At 47.4% G+C, this 22,275-nt stretch overlaps 1 protein-coding gene across 3 annotated transcripts in view; it reads left to right on the forward strand.

Moving 5' to 3' along the window:
• The first annotated feature begins 2,199 nt into the window (after positions 1 to 2,199).
• nrros (negative regulator of reactive oxygen species) overlaps positions 2,200 to 22,275 on the forward strand; it is a 28,845-nt gene continuing 8,769 nt past the window's right edge. Inside the window, exons 1-2 of one of the 3 annotated variants that reach the window (XM_060834343.1) lie at positions 2,200 to 2,474; positions 20,971 to 21,074. In XM_060834343.1, the coding sequence (XP_060690326.1) occupies positions 20,979 to 21,074 (96 nt within the window). In that variant the 5' untranslated portion in view covers positions 2,200 to 2,474; positions 20,971 to 20,978. Of the gene's footprint in view, positions 2,475 to 14,289; positions 14,519 to 14,965; positions 15,189 to 20,970; positions 21,075 to 22,275 lie in introns of those variants that run through there. The other 2 variants (XM_060834342.1, XM_060834341.1) reach the window with 2 other exon arrangements.

The following is a 22,275-nucleotide window of genomic DNA, read 5'->3' on the forward strand; positions in this document are numbered from 1 at the left end:
TCTACCATTAATTGTATAAGTCCTGTCCATGTTTGTTTTACCAAATTGCAATACTTTGCATTTATCCAAATTAAACTCCATCTGCCACTCCTCAGCCAATTGTCCCAATAGATCAAGATCTCTTCGTAATCTCAGATAATCTTCTTTACTGTCCACTATGCCACCAGGTTTGGTATCACCCACAAATTTACTGACCATGCTCATTCAAATCGTTCATATAAAATGACAAATAAAAGTGGACCCAGTACTGATTACTATGCTGATCACGGGCGTCCAGTCTGAAAAACAACCTTCCACTACTACCCTCTATCTCCTATTGTAACACCAATTTTGGATCCAATTGGCAAGCTCACCCTCTTATGATCCTGTTTCACAACCACATGATGAAGGAGCAGCGTTCCGAAAACTAGTGCTTCCAAACAAACCTGTTGGACTATAACCTGGTGTTGTGTGATTTTTAACTTTATTTCTGTATAACATTATCATCATCATCTGGTAAGACACACTACAGCAGATCGTTACAAAATGAAATATTTCATCGATTCAAATTATTTCAGAGTTTCAAAGGCCACAGTTTTTTGCAGATTTTTTTTAAGAGTGTGAGCCTCAAACTTTACAGAATTGGAATGTTTACAGTGATAATACAAAGAAGAGGATATCATGAAGCTGGAGAGGGTTCAGAAGAGATTTACCAGGAGATTGCCAGGAATGGAGGGTTTCAGTTATAGGGAAAAGTTGGATAGGCTGGGACTTTTGTCACTGGAGTGTAGGAGGTTGAGGGATGACCTTATAGAGGTTTAGAGGAGAAAGACTTTAAAAAGACATGAGGGGCAATTTTTGCACACAGAGAGTGGTTTGTGTGCGGAATGAACTTCCTGAGGAAGTGGTGGATGCAGGTTCAGTTACAACAATTAAAAGACATTTGGATAAGTACATGAATAAGAAATGTTTGGAGAGTTATGGGCCAAATGCAAGGAGATGGGACTAGTTTAGTTTGGGATTATGGTTGGCATGGACAAGTTGGCCCAAAGGGTCTGTTTCTGTGCTATATGATTCTATGACTTTAAGAGGCTCTTTATTCCCTGACCTTGCTCTCTCACTTAGTTAGACTGTGGTTGGTCTCTCCCTTAACCTCCATTTACCTGCCTTCTGTCTAAGCCACTTAGGTTTCTGTGAAGTAAAAGTATTATCACTTTCAGTTCTGGCATTTTCACTTGACCTCAACAGCTTTTGGGGAAGAGAGCTCCAGATTCACTTTTCCCTTTGTGCTTCATGACATTAGCCCTGAAACATTCTGGCTCTGTTTTAAAGTTCTGATCCTTGGCTTGGACACAGAACACCCTTCAACCTACCCTTTAATTATCACAGCATGGAACAAATTCATCTTCTGTATCACAGAAACTTGTCCTTTTAATAACTTAATAAAGGGAAATTGTTTATACTGAAGCAGTCTGTCTTATTGGATTTGTGGTGAAGATAGTTGGCTCTTCCACATTATACCCACAGGGGGGGCTGTCTCCCACTATTTCAAGTGACTCAGTTGAGTTTACCAAAAGGCTTGCTGTTGCAGGTCTCTCTCATAACTGGAGAATTGAGACAAGAGATGGAGGACATTTGGCCCATCACCTCTCTGAAAGAGCAGTTCAGCTCTCCACCCTGTCTTCCCAGCCCCTCAAATTGATTTCTTTTCATCAAATTTGGTTTTGAAGACTAAGATTTAACCTGCCCACATCAAACACCAGGCGGCGCCTCCTAGGTCACAACTAGTCGTTGTAAAAGATGTTCTCCTCACGTTATTGTTGCCTTTCTTATCGTCCAACTCAAGGCAAGTCCAGGTCCTCTTGTTTTCTCAATCCTTCTGCCAACGGGAATGGTTTCCCCTTCCTACTGTGTAGACTCTTCTAAGCCAGTTACATTCCCTCTCAATCCTAGTGTCCCTTATTCACCGATCTATCTACAAAAGCAAAGTGGCTCAGTCCCGGAACCATTGTAAATCTTTTCTGCACCCTCTCAAAAGCCGTCAGATGTGGTGTGCAGAAACACGAGACACGGTACAGTATTCTGGCTGGGACAGAGCCCAGTATTTCACAAATATTCGCTCTAACTGTAAGTTAATGAAGAGGAGGATGCATTGCTTGTGGGAGTGGTTTACCAGCACTCTCCCGCAAGCCACCCTAACCTGAAAAGCCACGAGTAACAGTGCAAGAGCACAGTGGAATATGCTGGTCAAAAATTAAAACCTCGTAACCATTGCCCACAGGGAGGAGGTACACACACACCACATTATAGAGGCACGGAAACAGAAACTGTCTGCACAGACACCCCCGTGTGCAACGTGAGAGACGGACGTGGGATACAGTTCTTCGGGATGGTGCTGGAGGGGGACCAGGGTCCATTGAAGAAGGGTCTTCTGTGAGGCGGCCTGTGCTTTGCTAGTCGGGCAGGCTCAGCTCCCGGGAGGCAGAAAGAGGAAGGTACAAAATGCTGCTTCCCTTTGAGCTCCTTCAGCCAGCTCTGCTCTCCCCTTCCTTGCTGTGTTTAGTGTCGCCAGGTGCGAGGCAGACTTCTGATATTCAAAAGTCTCTGTTTTTCAGTGAGACAGGTTTACATGAGAAAACAGGCAAGGCTCCACCAATGTCTGTCTATCTGTTCTCAATTTGTGATTGTGACCGACGAGGTTACCATTTTACCTAGCCTTTTACCTAGTTGCTGCAGGGCTGTTGTGGAGCAGTAGTGGTGTCCCTACCTCTGAGTCCGGAGGTCCAAGTTCAAGTCCCACCTGCTCCAGAGAAATCGCTGAACATAGTTTGGGGATGCTGATATTGGACTAGGGTGTACAAAGTTAAAAATCGCACAACATCAGGTTATGGTCCAACAGGTGTATTTGGAAGCACTAGCTTTCAGAGCAGCGCTCCGATAGCTAATGCTTCCAAATAAAGCTGTTGGACTGTAAGTGTGATTGTTAACATGGCTGAACATTGACATTGACGAGCTTGCTGCAGGTAGGTGATCATGAGCTACCTTTTTGTACCAATTTAACCCACAGTGCTCTTGTGGAGTAAGTTCCAGGAGTTTGACCCAGTGATGTTGAAAATATGGTCATGTCGTTCGAGTCAGTTGGGTTAGTGACTTGGAGGGGAATGTGAGGCACAGTGGCTCAGTGGTTAGCACTGCTGCCTCACAGCAACAGGGTCCCAGGTTCAATTCCAGCCTTGGGCAACTCTCTGTGTGGAGTTTACACATTCTCCCTGTGTTTGCGTGGGGGTGCTCCGGTTTCTTCCCACAGTCCAAAGGTGTGCATGTTAGGCCATGCTAAATTGCCCATAATGCGAGGTGCATTAGTCAGAGGGAAATGGGTCTGGGTGGGTTACTCTTCAGAGAGTTGGTGCGGACTGGTTGGGCCGAAGGGTCTGTTTCCTCACTGTAAGGAATCAAATCTAATCTAATTCCCAGGAATGTACTTCCTGAGGATCTTGTTTCTCAGCTTGACCTGCTCTGCTTTCAACTCTCTTCAGCTGAGTCTGTCACCCACCCCAATGTTCAGTCTGTAGTGAGGTGTGAGAGCCACTGAGTTCACTCACATGTCTTTCAATCTCTATTTCAATACCCGTCCCTGGAATAGTTGCGTCCTGTGCAGTTACTCCTCAGGATGAATGATAGTTAGAGGCAGCTTGAAGATTGATTTAAAGAGAAAGTTCTATCCTCCCAGTTGAATTAATTCTAACTTTAAATCAGCTGCCCAGGCTCAGACATGACGCATACCCCATCAGTGATCAAACCCTCCTGTCATATTGGGCCCCAGTCCCTTCAGAAGAGCTTTCAGATCCTTCAGCCAGACTTCATCGGGAAGATCATGGAATAAATTCACCAACTTCAAAGGGTTCAAAAAAGATTTACAAGCATGTTGGAGGATTTGAGCTATAGGGAGAGGTTGAATAGGCTATGGCTGTTTTCCCTGGAGCATTGGAGGCTGAGGGGTGACCTTATAGAGGTTTATAAAATCATTTGTGGCATGGACAGGATAAATAGACCTAAGGGACAACTGTTTCACGCAGAGAGTGGTACATGTTTGGAATGAGCTGCCAGAGGAAGTGGTGGAGGCTGGTACAATTGCAACATTTAAGGGGCATCTGGATGGGTATATGACTAGGAAGGGTTTGGAGGGATACGGGGTGGTGCTAGCAGGTGGGACTAGATTGGGTTGGGATATGTGGACAAGTTGGACCGAAGGGTCTGTTTCCGTGCTTTACATCTCTCTGACTCTATGACTGTGTAACTAACTCAAGCTTTCTCATTGAGAGAGTTCAACAGATTAAAGCGCAAATGTGATGGAAACACCCTGAAGCGAGGCTTTTATATTGTTGATGGCCCACTTTTGCTGTCTAAGGAGCCTGATGACCTCTTCACTGGGTATGGCCCAGCCCAGCCTTAACTCTATCCCTCTTTCTCAGTCGAGTTGGATCCTTTGAATGTCCATGTTTGTGGATATTTTCCTAACTAACCTGTTCAGAGATGTGATGTCACACCTCTGGACTAGTAGGACATGAATCCAGGTTTCCTGCCTCAGAGATAAGGACACTATCCAGTGTGTCCAAGTACATTTTAAAGGTTATGAGGTTTCCCACCTCAACTACCTTCCCAGGCAGTGCAGTCCAGGTCCCCCACACCCTCTGGATGAGAAAAAATTCCTTCAAATCCTTTCTCAAGTTCCTACCTTTCACTTTAAAACTATGTTCCCTTATTGTTGACCCTTTGTCTAATGGGGACAGCTGTTTTCTATTCAGCTTGCCCATACCCCTCATAATCTTATATATCTTCATTAGGTCCCCCTCACCCTTCTCTGCTGTATAGAAAACAGCTTATCCAGTCCCTCTTCATAACTAATCTGATCCAGCTCAGGTAACAGCCTAGTGAATCTCCTCCAAATCCCTCCCAGTGCAGTCACATCCTTCCTATGGTGCGGTGACCAGAACTGCACACAGTAATCCAGCTGTGGGCTGAACCAAAGCCCTGTACAGATCCAACATCATCTTAATGCTCTGATAACCTCTGCCATGACTGGTAAAGATAACTATCCCATTAGCCTTCTTAACTATTGTGTTAACCTTCCTGCTCCTTCAGGGCTGTGTGGAACCTTCCAAGGTTCCTCTGAGCTTCCTAGTGTCGTGTCATTCATTGACTACTCCCCTGTTTTGTTCCTTCTTCCAAAGTGCATCATCTCACATTTATCAGGGTTAAAGTCTATCTGCCACTGATCTGCCCATCTGACCAATCCATTTATATTCTCCTAACTTAACACCTTTCTCCTCACTGTAAACCACCCTGGCCAGTCATTGTGTCATCCGTAAACCTATTTATCATCTCACCTCCGCATTCTCATCTGCGTAATTTATGAATATCGCAAACAATAAGGGACCCAGCACGGATCCCTGTGGAACACCTCTGCAAACTGGGTTTCCATCACACAAACAGCCTTCTACCACCATTCTCTGTCTCCTGCCACTTTTGGATCTATCTTGATTACCCTGGATCCTGTGAACTTTTACCTTCTTTATCAGTTTCCCATCTGGGACCTTGTGAAAAGCCTAACACTTGAAATAATCAATTCTCTAAACTTCTGTTTTATTTCAAAAATATACTTTTTTCATAAAAACAAATCTTTGTATATATACACAGTCACAAATGCAGTTTGGTTCTGTATAATAATACATCAAAGAAGCAAACAAACACTCTATCCAAACAAACAAAAAAAAATCTCCAAACTCCTAAGTGTGTACACCCAGGGAGCAGTGGTCTCCAAATGGTCCACTCATTCCAGTTACTCACTAACATAAACACACCTCACAGAAAAGTGACTTAGATGCGATGTATAATTAGTCAGGAGCCTGTGCAGACCCTCTGATACAGCAATGCACCAAACTCAAGCTGACAGTAGCAGCCAGCTGCACTGACCGTTATTTTAGACTGATGCCTGTTGTCAAGCCAGCGAATAATCAGAAAACAGTCCCCACAAAACAGGAAATGAGGCTACATATCAACTTTCATCTATTTACACAGTGGGGCGTGGATACTTTCCAAACGACTCAATCAACTCTAGGGGTAGGGGAAGGGTGAGATAAAGGTTCTAGAGAGTGAGGAGACTGGGGAGGAAAGGTATTAAGAGTGAAAAGGAACAAACAAACAGTGAAGTGGTGTTAGGTCCATTGCCACTCTCCAACACATGCCCCTCAATCCTCCCAACTCCAACTGCCCTGTTTTACCTCGGGAAATCTCAATGTCAGTTTCAACCTCTCAGTTACAACTGTTCTGTCAAAATAAACTCTGTCAAATTGAAGGCCTTCAATTCACCACTGCATTTCTGTAGTCATTCTTCCTCCTGATTCAGTCCTGATCTCAGCTCCTTAAGAATCAATGGATGCAGACCTTACATGAGATCGTGGTGGACTCTTCCTGCAATCCTACTGCCACTAAACTGCTGAAAGGCAGAAATAAGAATTGAAAACTTGACAATTTTTCCAGATATTGCTATAGTGTAACCCTCCAGAGATGTTGATTTCCCCCTTGGCTGGATGTCATTGGTTGTTGCCTTAGCATTTCACCACACTGACCTCATCATCTGGATTCTGTCCTTTGGTGCCCAATGTTGTTGCAATTGATACTTTTTTGAGCCTGTTTTCTCCCTGTTTGATCCATTAGGTGTCTTGACTTCCTAAGACCTGGGCTCAATGCCTCTGTGGTAAGGTTGTTCCCATTGTAGGGTGGATGATTCTCACAATCTGTCCTGTGAGTAGCTGAGATAGTTCCATATCTGCTTGTGGGCCATGCACCATCCTCTTCCTCATTTACTGATCTTGCTTCTTAGAGCATTTGGATGGTGGTAGATAGTTCTCCCTTGTCTTCTGAATGTGATCTCCAGTAACCCCACCTCCAGAGGTATAGCTCCGAGATGTAACATAGGCAACATAAAAATCTTATTTCAGAATGAGCGATTTAACAGTGAGAATCATTTGCTTGGTGACAGCATTTGATCTGGGGAAGTGTAATAGGGACGTGACACGACTCATGAACTCTGTGACCCATGTTATCACTGAAAGTCCTGCTCACATACTGTGACCCGTTATGAGAAATGGGTTCTTCAACTGCTCTGACCACACTGAGTCTGGATAATAGGATGTCTATCATTCTTTCACAAGTGGAATTGAACACAAGATGAAGAATGTTATTTTTAATTCATACAAGGTATTCGTGAGTCCATATCTTGATTCCAACTGGAATCTTGATCTCTTTATTGAAGGACTGATGGAAGTGTGTTGAAGGTGGGTTAGAGGAGGACTGATACCTCAAAAGAGTGAGTTGTCTGGTGAGGAAAGGTTGGGCAGACCGGTCTTGTTTCCCCTGGAGTTTAGAAGAGTGAGGGGTGACTTGATCAAAGTGTGTAAGATCTTGAATGGTCTTGAAAAGGTGGACATGAAAATGATGTTTCCTCTTGTGAGTCAGTCCAGATGATGGGGCACTGTTTTAAAGTGAGCAGTAACCTTTCTAGGAGAGAGATGAGGAGAATATTTTATTTTGTTTCCGAGAGCTGTGTGACTTTGGACCTTTCTGTCTCAGGAGGAGGTGAAGGCGGGATCATTGAATATTTTTAAGGCAGAAGTGGATACATTCTCTTAGGCAAGGGAGGTAAAGAGAGGAATCATCAGTTTGCACCATGTGACATATTTTTGGGATATCAAGTTGGAACACAAATGAGGTACATTGATTCTGCCTACATGAAGATTTCTGCTGGGTTCATTTGGAGTTAAACTAGTACAGATAGTATAGAGAAATTTCTAAATACATCCGTGCAAACTGACCAAGGCCTCTGGTCATGTGATGGCATCAAGGTACATGGCTCATCTGCATGCCAAGTTTCTTAAAGGGACATCACTCCTAAAGTGATACAACAACCCTCCCTCCACCCTCACTTGTCAAGCATCATCCAATCACTCACCTCCTCTTTTTCTCCAAAGTCACTGAATATATTATTCCCTTCCAACTTCGTTCCCAGCTTTCCTGGAAATGCATGCCTGAATGTGTCTGGTCAAATATCTATGCCTGCTACAGTACCAAGATGATTCCGAACAAAAGACATCCTATGTGACTGACTGCATTTTCCTTCGATATCCTTCTTGAACAGTTTCGAGCCTTTGACACAATTGACAACACCATCTTCCTCCAATGTTTCTCTATCATCGTTCAGCTGGGTAGGGAGGACACATGGGATTTATTCTTTTCTATCTAGTTATCACCAGAGAGTCATTTGCAACGGTTTCCCTTTCTGATCCTGCCCCAAGGATTGGTGATATCATCCAAAAACAGAAAATTCCTCCAACAAAATATTCCTGCCACAAACTCCGCCCCTTAACCACAATCCTGACCACCCTGGCCGCTGTCTGAGTCTAAAGCAGTTCCTTTCCAGCTTTAGTGTCCCATTTCCCTCTGTGTTTAACTCCTGCTCGCATATCCATCATTAAGATGGTCTATTTCTGTTCCTGTAAGATTGCCTAACTCAACTTCTGCCTCAGCTCATTGCTTCATGTTTATTATTTCAATGCAACCCTAACTATCTTCCAATGTTCCCCCCACCATAAACCTGAGGCTATCCAAAACCCTGCTCCATGCATCTTAATTTGAGTTCGATGTGAATTTACCTCAAAAAGGGTATATTGTCTGATGCAGCAATACTTACACTATCCCTCATAACAAGAAACTGTATGTGGTTTGGTGTCACATTTTGTTCAATAACACTTCTGTGTAGCATTTTGGAGGATAGTGCTACCACAAAGGCTTTATACAGTAAGCTATATAAATGCAAGTTGTTGTTGGTGTTGCAAGCGGGTGGATTTAGAGCAGGTGGGATATTAAAGATTAGAAGCGACAATCAGGCAACTGTTATTACACCCAGTTAGATATTAAAGGGTTTTGAGAATTAGATTGGGTGTGATATTGAAGGATATGGGAATGGGACATCTTTCAGCTAAGTGGATTGATCATTTTGGAAGTAACGTGCTATAATTTCAGTTCCCTTATTTGGATGCAAAACTGCTGCATCATTAGGGTTGGTTTGTACACTAAGTGTGAGTGATATTTGTTAGAACCAGGGTCCTCATTCTCAAACTTCAGTTTTATTTATATTTCCCCAAACTGCCTCCCTCAGTTTTTCCCAGCATCACAGATACTAGCCTTCAGCCGATTTGATTCATTCCACATGATATGAGAAACAGTTGGAGGCACTGGATACTGCAAAGGCTATAGGGTCTGACAACATTCTGGCACAGTGCTGAAGGCTTGTGCTCCAGAACTTGCCACAGCATGCAAACTGTTCCAGTACAGTTACAACACTAGCGTCTAGAGATTCACTACTTTCTCGCTTTCTACCCTGATCATCTCTAAATCCTACCCTCTCCACCCACTCTCTCTCTGCCACTCCCTCCCAATCATTCGTGCACACTCTCTGTTTCTGATCCTTTCTGCTACTCTGTTTCTTTTTTTAGGTTAGAATGTCTACAGTGTGGAAACGGGCCCTTCGGCCCAACAAGTCCACACCGCCCTTCCGAAGAGAAACCCACCCAAACCCATTCCCCTACCCTATATTTACCCCTGACTAACACACCTAACACTGTGGGCAATTTAGCATGACCAATTCACCTGACCTGCACATCTTTGGATTGTGGGAGGAAACCGGAGCACCCGGAGGAAACCCATGCAGACTCAGGGAGAATGTGCAAACTCCACACAGCCAGGCGGGAATCGAACCCAGGACTCTGGTGCTGTGAGGCAGCAGTGCTAATCACTGAGCCGCAGTGCCACCCATTTGTCTGTCCTCACTCTGTCTCTCTCTCTCTCTCTCTCTCACACTCTGTCTTTATCTGTGTGTGTTTCTCTCTCCTTTTCACTCTCGCTTTCACCACTTCTCTCTCACCCACACTCAGAGTAGACACTGAGAGGATGTTTCCCTTGGTAGGGGAATCTAGAACAAGGGGATGCTGTTTCAGGATCCGAGGCAGTTTATGAAGGACAAAAAAGTGAGGGGAAGCTTTTTTACTTAAAGGGATGTGAATCTTTGGAATTCTCTACCACAGAGTGTTGTGGGTGGAAATGAAATTTAAAGCAGAAAAAAAAGCAAAGTTGAGGTCTCTGAGAGAATCAAGGGATATAGGAAAGTGGAGTTAAAGCCCGAGTTCAGTTGTTGTTGTCTTGAATGATAGAACAGGCTTGGTGGGTTGAATAGCCTGCAGTGATTGTAATGAGGTCAGCCAGATGGACCTCATACGATATGAGTTCCCTGATTGGGACTGTTAACCTGGTCCAATCAGGGAACGCTGGCTGATGGATAAGAACAGGAGTGTCAGAGGTTCTGTTCACTCTGAGAGCTGGCTCTGAGGGAGCTGGGTCAGTGTCAAGGACTCTCCACCTGTGTATAAAGGGTGACTTGGTGACAGGATACACGACTCTGTGGAGTTATTCCAGCCCACTACTGTACTTGCTTTGTATTTTACAAAAGTAGGAATGAAGTCTTGGTCAGTAACAAAGGTGAATTTTGGAGGGAATAAGACAACAGCAAATTGAGAGACTGCTTTGATGGTTCCATGTTATTGATGGTGATCAAACGGCACTGAGCTTGATCCCATGGGTTTAAAATCTGAGATGGGATTAATCTCAGGAATACAGTGTGTGGGCTATTTGGAAGAGCTCAGCTTCTGGGAGGAAAGGGGAAAGGATTTGTTTTAAGTTAGCGCCTTCAATGTACTTTCCTGCCTACAAAGTGGATTCTGAAGAATTATATCTGTCTTATAATCAGAGTCTGAGACAAAACTTGATGAGTCTTCTGCCACTCTGTTTAAATGGTTTCCACTGAATGACACAGCTCCTGTACCAACATAACCACCGTCGCTAACAGTTGTTTGAACTTTTCATAATTCGGAAAAACAAAAGAAAAAAACCTTTCAGCACAAGGTTCATACAAAGGGCAGCCTCATTTTAGGCGTTTGTTTTTAACTCACTGTTCACACCAGAAGGGCTAATGAGGAACTGTGTAACTGCTCACCAGCTGCACTTAATTTCTCTACGTCTGGTGTCACGGGGGTCAATGTTCCCTTGCTGTTAGTCTCCCAGTGGTCCCATTGAAATTGGCAGCTTTGTACAGTTCAGAGCCCAACCAGGCTCCCAACCCAGGTGGTATATATTATCCAGCTCCTTTCCCACTTCCCACCCTCGGTGGTGTATATCACCCAGCTCCTATCCCACTTCCCACCCTCGGTGGTGTATATCACCCAGCTCCTATCCCACTTCCCACCCTCGGTGGTGTATATTACCCAGCTTCCATCTCAGTTCCCACCCTCGGTGGTGTATATTACCCAGCTTCCATCTCGGTTCCCACCCTCGGTGGTGTATATTACCCAGCTTCCATCTCGGTTCCCACCCTCGGTGGTGTATATTACCCAGCTCCTATCTCGGTTCCCACCCTCGGTGGTGTATATCGCCTAGCACCTATCCCTGTTCCCACCCTCGGTGGTGTATATTACCCAGCTCCTATCTCGGTTCCCACCCTTGTCGGTGTATATTACCCAGCTCCTATCCCTGTTCCCACCCTCGGTGGTGTATATCGCCTAGCTCCTATCCCTGTTCCCACCCTCGGTGGTGTATATTACCCAGCTCCTATCTCGGTTCCCACCCTTGTCGGTGTATATTACCCAGCTCCTATCCCTGTTCCCACCCTCGGTGGTGTATATTACCCAGCTCCTATCTCGGTTCCCACCCTCGGTGGTGTATATCGCCTAGCGCCTATCCCTGTTCCCACCCTCGGTGGTGTATATTACCCAGCTCCTATCTCGGTTCCCACCCTTGTCGGTGTATATTACCCAGCTCCTATCCCTGTTCCCACCCTCGGTGGTGTATATCGCCTAGCTCCTATCCCTGTTCCCACCCTCGGTGGTATATATTACCCAGCTCCTATCTCGGTTCCCACCCTCGGTCGTGTATATTCCCAGCTCCTATCTCGGTTCCCACCCTTGGTGGTGTATATTACCCAGCTCCTATCTCAGTTCCCACCCTCGGTCGTGTATATTACTCAGCTCCTAGCCCGGCTCCTGCCACCCTCGGTGGTGTATATTACCCAGCTCCTATCCCGGTTCCCACTCTGCAGTAGTATCTATTATCCAACTCCTAGCCTGGCTCCTACAAATAATTGCCACATAAATGCCAGGCAATCACCATCTCCAACCTAACCAGCGCCCCTTCACATTTAATGGTGTTACCATCACTGAATCTCCCACTACAACGTCCTGGGGGTTATTATTGAACAAAAACTCAACTGGACTCACCACATAAACGCAGAGGCTACAAGAGCAGGTCAGAGGCTAGGGTTGTGGCAAGTAACTCACCTCATGACTCCCCAAGGCACAAGTCAGGAGAGTGATGGAATATTATTTGTTCTGCTCTAATACAGTTCGTTAATGCGAATTCACTGTAATATGATTGACAAATTGGGGACACTGTTTCTAAACTGCAAAGTTTTAAATCATACATTAGTTATAACATGATTAGTTATACTAATTAGTTTAAATGATGCTTCTATTACGTTACTTTCTTATAACACGGGATTGCACAACAACAGAACTACCCCGTTATAGGAGAACTGACTGTACTCTTCACTTGCCTGGATGGGAGCGGCTCCAACAACACTAAAGAAGCTCAACACCATCCAAAAGAAAGCAGCCTGCTTGATTGGCATCACATCTACAAACATCCACTCCTTTTACTCCTGACACTCAGCAACAGTCGTGTGTACTATCTGCAAGATGCACTGTAGAAATTCACCAAAGATTCTCAGACAACACCTTGCAAACACACAACCACTTCCACCCAGAAGGACAAGGGCAGTAGATACATGGGAACATCACCCCCGCAAGTTCCTCTCCAAGTCACTCACCATCCTGACTGAAAAATATATATCTGTTCCTTCACTGTCGCTGGGTGAAAATCCTGTAATTCCCTCTCCAAGAGCATTGTGGGTCTACCGTTAGCAGACAAACTGCAGTGATTCAAGAAGGCACCTCACTACCACCCTCACAATGGCAGCTAGAGACAGGCAATAAATGATGGCCCAGTCAGTGATGGTTACATCCCACGAGTGAATGAAAAAAATGTTAAAAATCACAGGATGTACAACACATCATTTGGGCCTATCTGTCCCTGCTGGCATTCATGTTCCACTTGAAACTTCCTTCAACAATAGTGGGCGAGTACATTGCCCCTTATTCCCTTCTCCCTGTTGCCTGGTCTAACCTTCTCTCGAATGCACTGATGTTCACTGTACCCTGTAGCAGGGAGTACCACATTCTCAGCTACATTTGGTTGAATTCCCTGTTGGATTTCTTGCTGGTACTCTTACACTGATGGCCTGGGCCATACTCCACAAGAGGAAACACTCTCTCCACGCTCACTCTACCAAAACGTCACAGGATTTTAGAAATGGTGGCACTGCTGTCTCACAGTGCCAGAGACCTGGGTCAATTCCACCCTCGGGCAGCCGTCTGTGTGGAGTTTGCACACTCTCCCCTGTGTGTGTGTGAGCGGGCGGGGGGGGGGGGGTGCTGGGGGGGGGGGGGGGTTCTCTGGATACCCTGGTATCCTTGCACAGTCCAAAGATGTGGATTGGCCATGCTATAAATTGTGTGTCCAGAGTTATACGGGTTAGCCATGGGAAATGCAGGGTTACAGGGATAGGATAAAGGAATTAGGTCTGGGCAGAAAGGTCTTCAGAGGGTGAGTTTGGACTTGATGGGTTGAGTGGCCTGCTTCCACGCTTTAGGGTTTCTGTGATGAAAGCTCTTTTAATTAGGTCACCCCTCAGCTTTCCATGGCCAAGGGTAAGAGTGACCTGGCCTCTTAATCCAGTCTCTTAGTGGCATCCTTGCACAATTCTTTTTGCACTGCCTACACTGGTGTGAGGTTTATTTCAGAGGCACCGCAGAGTGGGAGTGAAGAAGCGGAAAGAGATTTGACAGGAATTAACACCCAGAACGGTGAGCCTCTCAGCCCTGAGCGCAACTCGCTGAGCTGCTGTTTTATCTTTCACACCTCTCACAGAAACACTGGTGTCAACTGCTGCCTATCGGGCAGGGCATCTCAGACAGGATGGGTGGGCCCCAGAGATACTTTCAGATAGAGCACAGTTTCACACGCTGACAGTTTACACAGACTCAAGATGACTGATACAAGGTCAGGACTCAAATAACTTCACGCTGCTGCGATGACCTGATCTTTCTTAGGGAGCTGTTTCTCATTTTGGAATAACACACCCACGGGCTGTCTCATTGGCCCTCTGTTGTCTCACCCTCGTCTGTACAGCGGTCTTTCGGGTAAAATTAACAGCCATCCCACTCTTGAGGATTACTCCAAAATGCACAGAAGCAGACGGACCCAAAATGAGCATCAACTTGGCAATCATCAAATTGTCAATCACCAGGAGCTCAAGGTATGAGGATATTTTCAAAATAGCCCCCCCCCCCCCCCCCCCCCCCCCGCTGGTCCTGTCAAATCTCCATCATAGTTCCCTCTTCTGCTGAAATCTGGGACTACGACAAATTCTCTTAATTCGGAATTTCAAGCCTGGGGAGTGGACCCCACTGTTGGGATCCGAAATCAGAAGCTGATCAACTGGATCTACCTGCCTTTTGACTGGCCGTTTCCCAGAGACGAATCAATTCCAAAACCAGAAACTCAACACCATCCAAAGTAGAGAAGGGGGTGGGAAAAAAAAACAACAAACTGATGTTGCAATGAATCTCGTGAATATTTTGTGAGGAAGCGTGATTAGTGTTAACTCCTTAAACAAAAACAAAACTACTGGCAACTGACCAAGTGACAGAAAGTCAGTCATCCAGAGTCTGGTGTGGAATTGACAGTCAGTTTGGGGAGGTGGGAGTGGGCGAGGTTGAAGGGGGATCTCTGGATTGCTGACAGACACTGCCTGCTCTCTCAGTCTCTCCATGTGACTACTGTTGTTTCCGCTGTTATGTTCCGGAGCGGTGAGTGAACTCTCCGGGGCCGATGGGCTGGCTCAGTGGTGATCCTGCAGCCGGGCAGCCCGGCTCAGACAGCCCCGCTCCCTTCCTGCTCTGACAGCCGGGGGCGGGGAGAGCTCGGTAAGTGGCACCTCGGGGACGGGCTGGGCGCTACTCGGTGTGTGGTCGCCCCGCAGATGCGTCTGGAAAATAAGAGGCAGCGGTAGCAGACTTGGGGGGTGGGCAGGCGGGGAGCCTGCATTTGCATAGCGCCTCTCAGGACCATCAGGCTGCCTCCAAATCAGCCTTTCATTTGACTTGACATGCAATTTGCATTTAGCAAACCCCGCAGCGATTCGATAGTGGGGGTTAAGAAAAATACAACCTTTCAGAGGCGTGTAATAGTGTCTCTGGAGAGGATAAATAAAGGGACCAGAGTAAACTGTTGATTGAGGGATAAACATTGGCCGAGGGGACCAAGGATAATTGGGCAGGTCCTTGGCATCCTTCCCCTATTACTCTGACAGTGCAGCTTCCCCCACCCCCCTGAAGTCGGTCTGGATTTGTAAGGACTGCAACTCCGAACCTATGTCAGAGGTGAAAGTGCTGACAGCTAATAGAGAATTGCAACTTCTCTCCTTGTCTGCATGGGTTTCCTCCCACAGTCCAAAGATGCGCAGACTAGGTGGATTGGCCACGCTAAATTGCCCGTGGTCTTCAAGGATGTGTACATTAGGTGGATTAGCCATAGGGAATGCACAGTTACAGGGATGCTTTCTGGAGAGTCGGTGTGGAATTGTTGGTTGCTTCCACACTGCAGAGATGCTATGAAAAAACAAGCACTGTGGAGGGAGAATCAAAAAAAACCTTCAGAAATGACGCACACCTGGAGATAGGGGGCAGCACAACTCCTCAGAGTGATGAAGCTACTACAACCCAGTGCCTGCATCCTGCTTGGGTGTAGGGTCTAAAGGGAGGCAGGGGGGCACAATCATCATACCTTAAAGTGACAGCGTGTCTTTACGTTTCCAGCATTGCTCTCACAGTTTCACATCTGAAGAACCAAAGTTGCTGTCCTGCAGGCTGACAGTGGGTCAAAATCCCATCAACAGCTTTGAGATAAACGACCGATTTTATGACTTTGGCAGCATTAAACGACAGTGGTGTGTTAGGCAGGAGAGCTTTTCTACTAAAAATACTCTGGGGATTTTCATGTGATTCTATGGGTGCTTAATCTTGGTCACAAGCGACAGTGCTGCAATATCACACAGTAGGGTCATCCTGGATTCTATTCCGTTGTGGAGTTTTTTAAACATATGATAATCCCTGACAGGGTCTGGGTTGTGGTTTTAAAAATAAATGCAGATCATAGCTAAGGTGAGCTGAGATTTAGAGTGAGGTAGAGTTATGACAACTGCCTGTATAACAGCCCCATTGTGGTGCGAGTGTGCAGTGTTGGTACAGCTTCCACAGTGCAAAATGTTTCCCGATCTGCTCAAGGATGGGAAAAAGGTACTCAGCTGGATTGTGACAGGCCAGTGAATGCCAGGCAGCCAGAAAAGTAGGGTGCACGATCCCTGTGCGAAGCCAGTCCGATGGATTGAGATGGGAGACAGTGGGGAAAAGCAGTGAATGAAAGCACATTGATGCAGAATATTGCAACAATTGTACATTTTGCCCATAGGCCACCAAAGTCCAAGAAAGTCCATTGTCCCCAACTGTTGTCCCAAGATAGGGATGAAGGATTTTTGCCCGAAACATCGATTTTCTTGCTCCTCGGATGCTGCCTGACCTGCTGTGCTTTTCTAGCACCACTCTAATCTAGACTCTGGTTTCCAGCATCTGCAGCCCTTGTTTTTACCAAGAAAGGGCACATCAACCTAGGGCCTTATCTTAACACACCTCTCTGGGATTTCATTTGGTTGGGCTGTAGTGAGAGGGTGGGGCTAGTGGCAGTAACCATGGTTTCAGGTGGACCATTGGAAGATCTCACAACAACTAAGTCTCAGTGAGTGTGGGCTCCAAGAGAAAGTCCTCTTCTGTGTGGTGGTCGATATTCAGCATCAACTGTGCTAACCACAATGGGATCACATATTCCCACTGTGAAACCTCAGCATGGTTGCTGTGGAAATGTACCCTAGAATGGTCTCGCTGTCTGTCTGTCTCTCTCTCTCTCTCTCTCTGTCTCAGTGTGTTGATATTGGTGATACAGTGACGCAGTCCTTGTGATGTGGTTGTTGTGGTACTTGCAATGTCATGGTGTGGTAAAGCTCTCCATGAGACAGGAGCAACATTGCCATTCAGTTCGAGTCTCTTTTAGCAGTCACTGATGTAGGGGTAACGTTACATCTCAGCAATATTGGTGTACAGAGTCTCGCATTGGCAGTATCACTGCAGCAGACAATATACAGCTTCCTCAGTTCTGGCCACTAAGTACAGGCCCTTGAGCATGTTCTGCCACTTATTGAGATTATGATCTGTGGACTAACTCCATACGCTTACCTTTGACTCACAACGAAAACCTATCTCAGATTTAAATTTAAAAACTGATCCACCACCTACTGCCATTTGTGAAACAGAATTCACCGAGTGTGTGTACAAGTGCTTCCTAATATCTCTCCTCAACAGTCTGGCCCTGATTCTGTGCTGCTTGATTCAAGAATTCCCAATCTGTGGAAATAGTTTATCATTATCTACCCTGTTTTTTCCTGTTAACGTCTTGAAGACTTCAATAGCGTAAAGACTTTGCCCCTTAAATTCTGAAATTCTAGAGAAAACAGACCTCATTTGTGTAATCAGTCCTCATAATGTAACCCCTGAAATCCAGGTGTCATTCTTGAAAGCTGTATTGTCCCCTCCAAGGCCAATGTAGCGTTCCTAAGGTGTGGATCCCAGATCAACTTATCATCCTGTTCCCCCCTCAGTCGAAGCAAAAAGTTCAGAGACACAGTATAGTTTTACCTCCTTCATCTTTATTCTGGGCCATGAAGGGGGAAGAGAACAATCGCCCATGTGCACAGGGTCATGAGTTCTTGTTCTTCTCTGGAGCAGCAGTTTCTCAATGAATTATATAGTCATTTTACAGGAAGGAGCATCCAGATAAGGCAACATACATATTGATTGGATGACTGTTACAATCAATGAGTATCAATAGCAGAGACCAAGTCCTTTACTGTTATACAATTAATGTTCTTAACCATGTTAACTGGATTCCTACAATGGATACTTCTCCCCTTGTTAGTTGACCTTACATACTGAATGCTTCCAATATTGTTAAATGACTCTACATAATGACTGCTTTTCCACCTTGTTAACCCATTACCTTTGCCTCCAGCACCCCATTGTTAACTGTAAGTTCTTATCTGATCGGAGTCATGCTCAGCTGAACCTCATGTTTCGCAAAACTCAGAACTTAACTCTTTTCCTGCCTGCTTATACCCTATACACATTCTCAAGCTTACAGTACTCCAACTGGCATCTAACCAGGGAGTTTTTTAAAGCAGCAGTATAATGTCAGCATCCCAGTGTCTAGCTTGAAAGATCAGCATTCCAGGAGCCTTCTTCACTATTTTCTGCATCTGTTTGCTGCATTTTAAGGATTGATATGACAGTGCAGCGCTCCCCTGGTGCTGACCCTTGGATATCGCGATGCTCCCCCAGCACTGACCCTTGGATAGCGCGGCACTAACCTGGTGCTGACCCTCAGACAGTGTGGCACCAACACTAGGACAGCATGGCGTTAACACTCGGACAGCGTGGCGCTAACCCAGCGCCAACACTCGGACAGCGCGGCGCTAACACTCGGACAGCGTGGTACTAACTTAGAGCTGACCCTCGCACAGCGTGGTGCTCCCCCGGCACTAACCCTTGGACAGCACAGTGCTCCCCCAGTGCTAACTCTGGGACAGCACAGTGCTCCCTCGGCGAGCGCGGTGCTCCCCTGATGCTAACCCTCGGACAGTGCGGTGCTTCCCTGGCGCTAACCATCAGACAGTGCGGTGCTCCCCCGGCACTAATCCTCGGACAGTGCGGTGCTGCCCTGGCACTAACCCTCGGACAGCGCGGTGCTCACCCAGCGCTAACCCTCAGACAACGCGGTGCTCTCCCGGCGCTAACTGTCGGACAGTGCTGTGCACCCCGGCGATTACCCTCGGACAGTGCGGTGCTCCCCCGGCACTACCCCTCGGACAGTGCGGTGCTCCCCCGGCACTAACCCTCGGACAGCGCGGTGCTCACCCAGTGCTAACCCTCAGACAACGCGGTGCTCCCCCAGCACTAACCCTCGGACAGTGCGGTGCTCCCCCGGCACTAACCCTCGGACAGCGCGGTGCTCACCCAGCACTAACCCTCGGACAGTGCGGTGCTCCCCCGGCGTTAATCCTCGGACATCGCGGTGCTCCCCCGGCGTTAATCCTCGGACATCGTGGTGCTCCCCCAGCACTAACTTCGGACAGTGCGGTGCTCCCCCGGCGTTAATCCTCGGACATCGCGGTGCTCCCCCAGCACTAACTTTGGACAGTGCGGTGCTCCCCCAGAGCTAACCCTCAGACTGCGCGGTGCTCCCCCAGCGCGAACCCTCGGACACTGTGGTGCTCCCCCAGCGCGAACCCTCGGACACTGTGGTGCTCCCCCAGCGCTAACCCTCGGACACTGCGGTGCTCCACCAGCGCAAACTCTCGGACAGTGCGGTGCTCCCCTGATGCTAATCCTCGGACAGTGCGGTGCTCCCCCAGCGTTAGCCCTCGAACAGTGCGGTACTCCCCCACGCTAACCCTCGGACAGTGCGGTGCTCCCCTGATGCTAACTCTCGGACAGTGCGGTGTTCCCCCAGCGCTAACCCTCGGACAGTGCGGTATTCCCCCGCGCTAACCCTTGGACAGTGCGGAGCTCCCCCGCGCTAACCCTCGGACAGTGCGGTGCTCCCCTGATGCTAACCCTCGGACAGTGCGGTGCTCCCCCGGTGCTAACCGTCAGACAGTGCGGTGCTCCCCCGGCACTAACCCTTGGACAGTGCAATGCTCACCCAGCGCTAACCCTCAGACGGTGCGGTGCTCCCCCGCGCTAACCCTTGCACAGTGCGGTGCTCCCCTGATGCTAACCCTCAGACAGTGCGGTGCTCCCCCGGCGCTAACCCTCGGACAGCGGGGTGCACCCCGGCAATAACCCTCGGACATTGCGGTGTTCCCTCGGCGCTGAACCTCAGATAGCACGGTGCTGCCCCGGTGCTGATCCTCAGACAGTGCGGTGTTCCCCTGGCGCTATCCCTCGGACAGTGCGGTGCTCACCCAGCACTAACACTTGGACAGTGTTGTGTTCCCCGCTCCCACAATGCTAACCCTCAGCGCAATGCTCCCCCGGCGCTAACCCTCAGATAGCGCGATGCTCCCCCGGCGCTGACCCTTGGACAGCATGGCGCACCCCCAGCGCTGACCCTTGGACAGCACAGTGCTCCGTCGGCGCTGACCCTACGAAAGCATGGTACTCCCCAGGTGCTGACTGTCAGACGGCGCGGCACACCCCCAGCACTGACCTTTAGAAAATGGTGGCACTCCCCTGGCGCTGACCCTCGGACAGGGCGGCACTCCCCTGGCACTGACCCTCGGACAGGGTGGCACTCCCCTGGTGCTGACCCTCGGACAGGTTGGCACTCCCCCGGCACTGACCCTCAGACAGGGCGGCGCTCCCCTGGCGCTGACCGTCGGACAGGGCGGCACTCCCCCAGCGCTGATCCTCAGCGTGGCACTCCCTCGGTGCTGACCCTCGGACAACTTGGTGCTCCTCGGTGCTGACCCTCCAAAAACGTGGTGCTACCTCAGAACAATTATTCTGGCAACGCAGATTAATATTGTTTGAGTGGTACAGATATTTGTTTGATAAATGGCTTGTGTTGTCATTTGTGTCCTAACATTTAGTCTCTTTGTAGGTGTGAAAATGGAGCTCAGATTCTGTTCGATGTCACTCACCCTCACAGCTCTCATGATGCTTGCTGGAGCGAGTTTGGTGAGGTGTCTGGGGAACTGCACCATGGTAAGTTCCACGGCCTTGGTAGAGCAGGGAGTTTGTGTTGTCGTGCATTGTTACAGATCTCTGGTATGACGTTTTAGCTTTGACACAATGGGCTTGATTTAAATCCCACCATTCACCCACACTGAGCCAGGGTATTCAGGGCTCTTTCTGGTCAATGCGTATATGGTTATGTCCAGGATATTAATTGGATGCCTGACTCAATTGTTTCTTGTTCATGACGCACATTTTGGGTTTAACTGTTCCCTGCGGACTTACTACGGACTGTGGTGTGGACTTCAGGAGTGTGTGTGTGTGTGTGTGTGTGTGTGTGTGTGTGTGTGTGTGTGTTTGAGAACATGAATGAGCTAATCTGTGAAGCCATCCAGAGTTGAATAGCCTCTCATTGCACAACTATCACCCCAACTTCCTGTGGTGACTGTGCTTTGAAAGCATGCCATTGGCTTGTGAAATGCTGTCTGATTACTGAGGTCATGAAAGACACTACAGAAATGAGACGCTTTTCTCTAAACACCTTTGGAGATGACAGGTGAACGACCTGACACTTTTCAGGGAAGCCAAAAAGCCCCTGACCAGCCATCCTTGTTTCAAACATGACAATCAACTTGCACCGTTTTGAGAGGGGGAATTACTGAAATGAGCTTTTTGCAGCAGAGTTGATTGAATGTTAAACTAAATATAAACGTGTGTGTGTGTGTGTGTGTGTGTGAGAAAAACCTCACAGTCCTTCAGGCGGGGAGGTTTGTTCACAACCTGTGAGCTCCAAACCTTGAGGTGTTAAATGTTCACTCTGCAATACACAGTGCATGGCCTTTGATAGTCTGCTCCTGATCTTGATGAGTGCTGCACTAAAACCCATTGAGCATCCTGTTTGACACACCCAACCATACTCCAACCTCCCTGCGGTTATTGTCTTTTTAAAACAAAACATTTTTCTACTGCAGACCTAGTGCTGTCAAACACTGAAGTGAAGCAGTAGTTACTTGAGGAGGATGCTATCTCTGTGTGTGTGCGTGTGTGTGTGCATGAGTGTGTCTGTGGATGTGTGTCTGTACGAGTGAGAATATGTGTCTGTGTGTCTGTACGTGTGTGTCTGTGCATGTGTGTGTGTGTGTGTGTACGAGTGAGAATGTGTGTGTGTCTGTGTATGTATGTGAGTGTGTTTCTGTGTGTGTGTGTGTGAATGAGTCTGTAAGTTTGTGTG

This window comes from Hemiscyllium ocellatum, chromosome 13 (assembly GCF_020745735.1).
Source record: "Hemiscyllium ocellatum isolate sHemOce1 chromosome 13, sHemOce1.pat.X.cur, whole genome shotgun sequence".
Classification (NCBI taxonomy): Eukaryota; Metazoa; Chordata; class Chondrichthyes; order Orectolobiformes; family Hemiscylliidae; genus Hemiscyllium; species Hemiscyllium ocellatum.